General features: G+C 37.1%; 1 protein-coding gene across 2 annotated transcripts in view; it reads right to left on the bottom strand.

The window, feature by feature from the left end:
• espnlb (espin like b) overlaps positions 1-8,068 on the bottom strand; it is a 12,097-nt gene extending 4,029 nt beyond the window's left edge. The window contains exons 1-2 of one of the 2 annotated variants that reach the window (XM_024273720.2): positions 7,771-8,068; positions 1,141-1,205 (exon numbers count right to left, since the gene is read on the bottom strand). In XM_024273720.2, coding sequence (XP_024129488.1) covers positions 1,141-1,152 — 12 coding nt within the window. In that variant the 5' untranslated portion in view covers positions 1,153-1,205; positions 7,771-8,068. Of the gene's footprint in view, positions 1-1,140; positions 2,225-7,770 lie in introns of those variants that run through there. The other variant, XM_036216151.1, reaches the window with a different exon arrangement.
• Positions 8,069-10,140: the final 2,072 nt, after the last annotated feature.

Raw genomic sequence — 10,140 nt, 5'->3', positions numbered from 1 at the left:
CGGCCCGCCACTGATATATATATATATGTGTGTGTATCTTTTACAGTAATTTAAAAAATACCTGAGTTTAGCATATATTTTAGCAATATGCTAACGTTTTTGGCTAACTTGTTATGTGAGGTTTTTTAGGCTAATTTAAAGTTTAGCTTCTATTTTAGCAATATGCTAACGTTTTTGGCTAACTTATCTGAGGTTTTTTAGGCTAATTTAAATGTTAGCTTCTATTTTAGCAAGAGGCTAACGTTCTGACTAATTTAGATTACTGAGGAATTTTAGACAATTTTGGAGTTAAACTAGTATTTAAGCAACATGCTAGCTTTCATGGCTAATTTTTCCTCTAACTTTTTTTATTATTTGGAGATTCGCTGATACTTTAGCAACACGCTAAAGTTTTTGGCTACTTTGTTATGTACTGAGGTTTTCATAGACTAATTTATAGTTTAGCCTCTGTTAACAGGCTAATATTTTTGATTAATTTAGTTTACTGATGAATTTTAGGTTATTTTGTGGTTTGGCTAGTATTTAAGCAATAAGCTAGCTTTTTTGGCGAATTTTACATCTACTAAGGTTTTTTGGGGGGTAATTTGAAGTGTAGCTCATATTTTAGAAACACACTGAATATGTTTGCAAAATTGGCACGTATTGGGGATTTTAAAGCAATTTTACCACAAATTTTTCAGAAATTAGGGTCAATTTCGGCACTCTTTCATAGTTCGTTAACAAAATTTCCAGTATTTTAGCAAATTTAAAATTTTGCAAATAGCTTTTGCATTTTCAGCAAAAAGCTTCAACGTCTTCAGCGTCTAGTTTTTCAGCAAACAGCATTCACACTGGCATTTTTGGAGGTAATGCAATTTTTCTAGCTCATATTTATTTAAAAAAAATATATTGTAGTATCAAAATAAGATTTTGCGACTACTAATAAGTCTTAATCAGTAGAAAACAAGCCCAAATGGTTCTTTTATTGTTAAAAGTTGCTGCCCTAAACTGAGGCCGGTGTGCCGATTGGGGCTGTAACAAGAAGCTATTATTTCCACTCTTTAATATCTTCTTTACAAGGCGGATTCACTTTTATTGGAACAAAAGTGGCTTTGTTTGTTCAATAATACAGCTTTGTTTCAGTCCATGATCACTGGTCACCTTGTTCTCCATGTTGACGCTGCAGCTTTTGCACACCCTGGTGGCACAAAACAGCCGGAGCTCCTCTGTCGTCAAATCACATGAACACAAACAGAAGGTGTTAACATCTGAACGGACCCCCGCTGGTGCAGAAATGTGACCCAGATCCCACAGCGGAGTATCTCAGAGGTAATCTACAAAAACACAGGGATGACGTTCACATGCAGACGCACACTGAATTAAAATATAGAACAACAAAAGTATTTCTTTAAAGTAAAAAAAACTTTTTTTTCATTTATTTGCATTTATTTAATGCCTACAAGCAAGAAATCCAAGATAAATGTTATATTTAAAGATACTTTTCACCACAAAATCATTTCTGTAGTAAAAAATATAAATATTAGCATCTAAAAATAAAGTTCTTTAATTCAAATTTCTATTAACACTAAATTTATAAAAACGCAAATTACTAATCTTTTCTAATATATATTTTTTTCCAATCTCTAGAAGCTTCTCAGATTTATGTCACCTTATCAGCATCAGTGGTGTTGCTTTCAATCATGATAACCACTCATTGTTTACTTACATAGCGGTCCAGCAGCTCCGCAACGACAGAAGAAATCTTGATAAATCCCCAAAATTGCACGTTACTTTAAAAAAAAAATTACCCAAAGAAGATTAGAAAGGTGAGTCTTGAGCCTGCCGTCCTGCTCTTCATGCAGTACAATCGAATAAACGATCAAACCAAGGAGCAGCATCACCTGGACCCAAACCTCAGATGGGGGGCCTTCTTAATGTGCATAATTAAAGGGCAGGAATAGGATATCCTGGCCCCAGAAGTATAGAACGATAGCTCTGTGAATGTATGTGGGGAAACAAAATACTGGACACACATGCTCAGATATGCGTGTTAAGGGTACATGATGACAGTCACGTTAACTGCAAAGCTGATTGACCACGGCTTCCGGCGGTGTACCGCTCACGCTCCTTATCTTACTTTTCCAACACCCCCATCTGATTCCTCCAAACGAGCTTTAATAGCAGGAACACAATAGTTAAACCCAGTTTTCTTCAATTTGATTATTTTCTGCAGGTACATTTTTTAATGAAAGAAAACTAGTGGAAAAGCTAAACAAAAGTTATTTCTTATTTTATTTAACCTTCTAACTTTACATTATAAATTTGGTAAAGATGCAATAGAAACTAGAAAACTTGCATTACGTCCAATAATGCTGGTGTGAATGCTTTTTGCTAAAGATGCAGAAAAAAATTACTATAATTGCTGAAAATGCTAAAGCTATTTGCATATTGCTGAAATTGCTAAAGGGCTTAAAATTGCAGAAATCGCATTAAGTGCAGAATTTGAAGAATTTCTTAAAAAATTTGAAACAAATTTTGTAAAATCTAAAAATGCGTAAAAGTATGAACTTAAGTTTATCCCAAAAATCCTTAGTGAGTGCCAAACTAGCCAAAAAAGAAAAAAATTAGCCTAAAAAGCTAACACGTTGCTAAAATGTTAGCTTAACTCAAAGTTAGCCCCAAAAAGCCTCAGTAGATGCCAAATTAGCCAAAAAAGTTAATACATTGCTAAAATACTAGCTCAACTCAGAATTAACCTTAAAAATCTCAGTAGGTGCCAAATTAGCCAAAAAGCTAGCATGTTACTAAAATACTAGCTTAACTCAAAATTAGCCAAAAAAAACCTCAATAGATGCCAAATTAGCCAAAAAAGCTAATACATTACTAAAATACAAGCTCAACTCATAATTAACCTAACAAATCTGAGAAGGTGCCAAATTAGCCAAAAAGCTAGCATGTTACTAAAATACTAGCTTAACTCGGAATAAGCCCAAAAATCCTTGTACTTTTTGGATTCATAAACTTTATAGTTTTTGAAATATGAAAAAATATACCCCATAGGAAGTGAATGAGAAATTTTTCAAATTCTTCAAAAAACGTAGTGCACTTTGAAACCATTGTTTTCAGTCATTTTAAAATAATTAGAAATCTAACATTTTAGCAACAGGCTAACGTTTTTGACTAATTTCACTGAGGATTTTTAGGCTAGTTGTGCTAGCTTTTTAGGCTAATTTAGCATCTTCTAAGGTTTTTGGGCTAATTTAGAGTTTAGCTCTTATTTAGGGACAACACTTCATGTTTTTGCAAAATTGGCATGTATTGGGGATTTTTAAGCAAACACTAACATTTTTCAGAAATGTAGGCCAATTTCCACGGTTTGTCAACAAAACTTAAAGTCTAAAGGCAAATTTTGCATTTTGCAAATAGCTTTTGCATTTTCAGAAAATCCCTTCAGCAATTAGAGTAAATTGCTTTAGTATTTTCAGCAACCAGATTTAGCAAAAAGCATTCACAGTAGTATTATCGCAAGTAATGCAACTTTTCTAGTTTTACTTTTGTTTTGCTTCTTGGTCATAAAAACTAAACCAATAGGGATTTACTGTACTCAATTTGTAGAACAAATTTCTTTCAGAAAAAAAATGTAGTTAACAATAGAGACATCTGTAGCCCAGATTGGAGGGAAATGGGCTCTCAGGAGCAAGACGTTTGTTTTTGTTTTTTTTGTTTTTTTTTTGGCTGTTAACCCTTTAACACCTAAGCTTCAGTGTTTATGTTCTTTGATTTTTTTTATTTAGTTGTTTACAGTTTTGTCTTAAGCTGTAACTCATTCATCAGTTGACACAGTTTAGAGTTAAATCATTTCCTTCCTGAATTCTTAAGAATTCCTCCATCTTCAGTTTCATTCATCTATTCATTTTATTTATTTATAAAGCATCTTCCACCACCAGCCAAGGAGACCCAAAGCGAGATTATAAGCAGGCTTTTACTGCTGTCCAAGAAACATGAAGAGCGACGCCATTTTGGAATAGTACAAAAACAATAAGACATCTCTCAGCAGACACAGTAAAATGAACATAAATGCTTAATTTTCGCCCGATTTTAAAAAGGAAAAAAATCTGAATCATGGTATAAATATTTTTGAACAAAGTGGAACTAATGATGGAGATTTCAAACTTTTTTTTTTTAATAAATAGGTTATTATATAGGAAACACAATGCATAGTTGTGATTTTATTCAAATCTACACACAGAATAACATTTACACAAACTATTAGACTCCTCGGTTTGTGTGTATAAATGGGTTGGTGGGTAGCCGACATCGCTCCGTTATATATGGACCGATCCATAATAAAATCTAAAATGAATACAAACCATTTTAAAACAGTTACTAAAACCAACATGAAAAAGGCTAAGCTGATGCTAAAACGCTCTAATGGAGGAACAATCCCCTCCCTTAAAGGTCCCAACTTGAATTTGCCACTTCCTCCTTTACCAAAAAAAGTGCCGTGTTCTCCCTAAAATGAGTGTGCAGTGAAAGCTCTCCAACGAGCACACACGGAAAGAGAAACATGAGAGGCGACGACCCCTGACTCAGTCCACTGCCTTTGTGAAGAGCCCGGCACTCCACGCTCTTTTGATTAGGCATTAGTTTGGCGCTGCTGTGCCGGGGAACATGACGAGTCCATAATCAATAATGGAACACTCAGAAACACAGCCTCACACAGGCTGCTGCATGTGTCCGTGCACGCCGCATGTGTCCGTGCACGCCGGTGTTCACCTGGAGCAAAAGTACAGAATGTTATGCAACAAACACAGAGAGAGTATTGGACGTTAATGAGGCCGTTTAGGGAACAAAATACTGAACTGTCGGGGTCATGTTGCACCAGAGTTTTTCTCTGCAATGCTGTGTTGTGCAGAAATAACTGATGGTCATCCAAAACCTTGTGTGCTCTTTCTTCACAAAAATACAGCCTGTGGGCCGCATCCAAACTGCCAGATGGTTTAATCCGACCGTCATGAAGAGAAAAAAAGAATAAGGATGTTGGAAAAAAAAAGAAGAAAAATCAAGTTTCTAACCCATTCCTGTGGAGAATTATGGTTCTGTAAAGAAATGACCGCAATGCACAAATCCGCCACCAGGGGGAGTGCTGGAAAAGATTTTTGGACTTCTTTTTTTTTTGGATTTTCCTTTATATTTTACTCACTAATATTGACGTTGTGATTTTTTTTGTTACACAGAATCTGAATCCTGATATTGGCGGCCCAGTGATGGCCAAACAAGGCCGAGTTTCAAGAGAGAAAGGGAGGTTAACTCCCAAAAGTCCTGTGTTTGCAATTTTAATTTAGTTGAATTTTATTTTTTTTACTGATAAAAATTTAAGGCACGGTTTTTAATTTTTTTTTCTATAACCCCCTCTTGAGTTTACTATCAGTCTGTATAAAATTAAATAAACAATCTTTTTTTAAAAAAAAAGTGAAATCTATTTGATTTGAAATCCCTTTGCCTCAGTGAAAAATGTGTACTAATACATGATAATGCTACTAGGTTATTTGTGGCATTTTTTTCAAATGAGAAAAAAACAAAGCAACAGATAACAAGTCAACCATAGTTTATTTTGTTCTATATTATTTGTTCGGCCCACTTGAGATCAGAATGCGGCCCCTGAATCAAAATGAGTTTGACACCCCCGAGTTAGAGGTTAGTCTACTTTTAATGTTGTTATTGTTTTATTTGATCAATTAACATTTTATTGTCCAGCTCCGTGTAGCAGTTTTGTTTGGGGCTCCATTTGAAAATCTGCCAAGTAAAATTTTAATATCAGTATTTTGGGATGTTTGACAGGTTTTAGGAGAAAAACAGCAGGTATTGTTTTTCAAATGCATATTTTCACCTTTTAAGCTCACATATTTTAAATGTTACATTCACCTATTGTATTGAGTATTGAATCTTCATTCTTGGTGAGAATCCACTTTGAGTTCCTTAGAGATAAAAGTTTAAAAGTTAACTAAAGAATGCAGGTTGCAGCACCTTTAACTCAAACATTTGGAGGCTAATTTCACATTTCACTAATATTGTAGCTGGCAATTAGCTTCAGCGATTTCAGCTATAAGCTTCGGCGATTTCAGCTATAAGCTTCAGCTGTTAGCTTCAGCGATTTCAGCTATTATAAGCTTCAGCGATTTCAGCTATTAGCTTCAGCAATTTCAGCTATTATAAGCTTCAGCAATTTCAGCTATTATAAGCTTCACCGATTTCAGCTATTAGCTTCAGCGATTTCAGCTATTATAAGCTTCAGCGATTTCAGCTATTAGCTTCAGCGATTTCAGCTATAAGCTTCAGCGATTTCAGCTATAAGCTTCAGCTGTTAGCTTCAGCGATTTCAGCTATTAGCTTCAGCAATTTCAGCTATTATAAGCTTTAGCGATTTCAGCTATTATTAGCTTCAGCGATTTCAGCCATTAGCTTCAGCTTTTTCAGCTATTATAAGCTTTAGCGATTTCAGCCATTAGCTTCAGCTATTAGCTTCAGCGATTTCAGCTATTAGCTTCAGCTTTTTCAGCTATTATAAGCTTCAGCCATTTTAGCCATTAGCTTCAGCTATTAGCTTCAGCGATTTCAGCTATTAGCTTCAGTGATTTCAGCTGTTAGCTTCAGCGATTTCAGCTATTATAAGCTTCAGCGATTTCAGCTGTTAGCTTCAGCGATTTCAGCTATTAGCTTCAGCTTTTTCAGCTATTATAAGCTTCAGCGATTTCAGCTGTTAGCTTCAGCGATTTCAGCTGTTAGCTTCAGCTTTTTCAGCTATTATAAGCTTCAGCGATTTCAGCCATTAGCTTCAGCTATTAGCTTCAGTGATTTCAGCTGTTAGCTTCAGCTTTTTCAGCTATTATAAGCTTCAGCGATTTCAGCCATTAGCTTCAGCTATTAGCTTCAGCGATTTCAGCTATTAGCTTCAGCTTTTTCAGCTATTATAAGCTTCAGCGATTTCAGCCATTAGCTTCAGCTATTAGCTTCAGCGATTTCAGCTATTAGCTTCAGCGATTTCAGCTGTTAGCTTCAGCGATTTCAGCTGTTAGCTTCAGCGATTTCAGCTATTAGCTTCAACGATTTCAGCTGTTAGCTTCAGCGATTTCAGCTATTATAAGCTTCAGCTTTTTCAGCTATTATAAGCTTCAGCGATTTCAGCCATTAGCTTCAGCTATTAGCTTCAGCGATTTCAGCTATTAGCTTCAGCGATTTCAGCTGTTAGCTTCAGCGATTTCAGCTGTTAGCTTCAGCAATTTCAGCTATTATAAGCTTCAGCGATTTCAGCTATTATAAGCTTCAGCGATTTCAGCCATTAGCTTCAGCTGTTAGCTTCAGCGATTTCAGCTATTATAAGCTTCAGCGATTTCAGCTGTTAGCTTCAGCGATTTCAGCCATTAGCTTCAGCTATTAGCGTTAGCGATTTCAGCCATTAGCTTCAGCTGTTAGCTTCAGCGATTTCAGCTATTATAAGCTTCAGCGATTTCAGCCATTAGCTTCAGCGATTTCAGCCATTAGCTTCAGCTATTAGCTTTAGCGATTTCAGCTATCAATTTCACCAAAACGGTGTTAAAAAGGTTAGAGGCTGTGGCGTCCGAGCAGAGGCCAGTCAGGGCAGCAATCAGGCACCAATCATAACCAAGTAAAAAGAGCAATTATCGTAAAATCAGTAAACAAAAGCAAAGCCAAGCAAGGCAGGGTGAAGGCAACACAGGCAAAGCAGCAGGGGCTCACGGTCCGACTCGTCTGTGTGTCCTAAAAACTCACATGCTCTCAGGTGCAGTGGACAGGAACCCTGGACCTACAGGTCCCTACACCAGTTTACCCACTGACTGGGCCTGGAACCTGGAGCACAGTGTGGCGTCCCCTCTTTAGAGTGCAGTGTCAGGTACAAGCGACTCTGCTTTTAAAGGCTGCACCACACCTTTAGAGCGATCAGGAGGATTCCAAACACCTGTGGAGCAGGTGCACCCATTTCATCCTGCTACAGATGCATTGTGGGAAATGATGTCCTGACGGTTCTTGTAGATCGACGAAATGCTGATCAGAAATGACTGATGCCTAGAGAAGGAAAAATGTGTTTATTTACAAAATTTTTTTCTAAAATGTACTTGTTGAACCTTTCCTACTTCGTTCTCCGACCATGGTCTGAAGACGCAGAGGAGATCTTCTTCAGAGCCGAAGGCTGATGTTCCACAATTCTCAAGACGCTGTACCTGATGCAGCAACAGATGCGGTACTGGACGCAGTACCAGATATGAACGGACGTGGTGCTGGACATGAACAGGAAGCAGCCAGCATGTTAAAAAAAACAATTCTTTTACCGGAACGAATAATATACTCTGCCTGGCCAAAAAAAAGGGTCATACACCTTAATATTTCATTGGAACACACGCAAAGCCTTCTCCAGCACATCCCAAAGTTTCTCAATGGGGTTCAGGTCTGGACTCTGTGGTGGTCAATCCATGTGTGAAAACGATGTCCCATGCTCCCTGAACCTTGAGCCCAATGCTTCTGAATTATGACACTAATCTGACCCCATAGCTCTCCACTGAAGGTTAATTGAAGGAGTTTTTAGTTTGTCCAAGCCTTTAAGAGTCTGAAGAAAAGCTTCAAGTCATATCAGCTTCTATCTATTCTTGTAAAAATATTACAATTTCTTTCTAGTTTATCTTCTGAATGTAGTTTTATCTCATTTACAGATCTTTATGTCCCCATAAACTTTCATTTTGATCTCAGATGTCATGCAATTTTATTTTCAAAGAATATTACCTTTAATGAAAGCATAATTAAATTTATTACTGCAGCATAACTTGAGTAAAGGGCGTGTCTCTAAAGCAGCAGATGTTATATAATAGTATACGCAACACAAGAAACAGACAACATGTAGCTGTTGAGTAGGTTCCAACACTCATTTATTCATTTACATAGTTTTCATTGACAATTTTTGTTATGTGTCCACAGACATAAAAAAAAAAATCCTGAACACCTAAAAGATCGACATGAGCACTGAGATTAAGACTGTCACCGGACTCAGTGTCAGCTTCTGCTAAGCAGCTCAGAGCAGGAGTAGAGACCTGGGATCATCTGAAATGAAGAACCAGCGCTGAGCAGAGATGTGCAAAAAGGGAAACTTGTCAGCACTCTGCGGACACTCGACGAAACAGCAGGACAGTTGTTCTTATTCATTATAGTATACCGGGACAAAAAAAAGGGCGGGGGGTTAATATAATCTGTGGGAAGAGACCCAACACACAAATCTCCATTTATATACAAGACAGAGCTGAGAGGAAAAGGTTTCCAGTTACGAGGATGTTAAATGGAAATACTTTACAAGGAGCGTTTTAAGAGTGGAGAGCTGTCGTTAGCGGGCGATAAGGCAGGAGAGAGGAAGAAGTGGATCTGCATGCTTCAATCCACAATATGACAGTTAATCCAAATAGAAAACAATCGACTCAAGTACTGGCCAACACGCTAAAACTGTCTCACAAAGTGGGTTTTCTTGACACCTTTTCATTTGGGATTCCGGATCTGGAACTGAAGGAGTTTTTTACACATATGCTTCAAAAACAATAAATATGTCTTGTGCAAATAAAATATACTTGTGTACCATTGTGCAGTATATTGTACTTGGAGGAATAACTAGGAATTGGATGCATGTTTCTACAAACTGGTGGATGTTATTTGCTTTCAGACAGATTAAACACTGCGTTGCTCAACAGGTTGGCTGGCCTGCGACACACAGTTGATTAACCTTTCTGTTTACTGGCCATAAGTCGAGGTCCACAACAAAAGGCAGATTGGCTGACCGACCATATGCCTCTGACATCATCTCCCTCTGGAATATGTCGAATAATTTCCACCTGATTTTCGCTAGTATTCCTCCATGATTTCACAGATAAAAGCAACAAGGAGCAATTAGAGCAGCAAAGCTGATCATACTATACAGGGTTTGAACACATCAGGCTGTCAAACATCTAGCAGCACAAAAGCCGAGAGTATGGAGCTAAATTGGGGCCGATATTATTTAAAACCCAAATAGAAACAAATTGAAAAAAACATTTTTGGCCCCCCAAAAAAGTAAAATTTCCAAAATATTGATATTCTAAAAAATGCTTCAATATTTTCAGCTTTAAA

The sequence above is a fragment of the Oryzias melastigma genome, linkage group LG17 (assembly GCF_002922805.2).
Source record: "Oryzias melastigma strain HK-1 linkage group LG17, ASM292280v2, whole genome shotgun sequence".
NCBI lineage: Eukaryota > Metazoa > Chordata > Actinopteri > Beloniformes > Adrianichthyidae > Oryzias > Oryzias melastigma.
The sequence above is the reverse complement of the archived record's forward strand: the minus strand, read 5'-3'. Positions and strand labels throughout refer to the sequence as shown.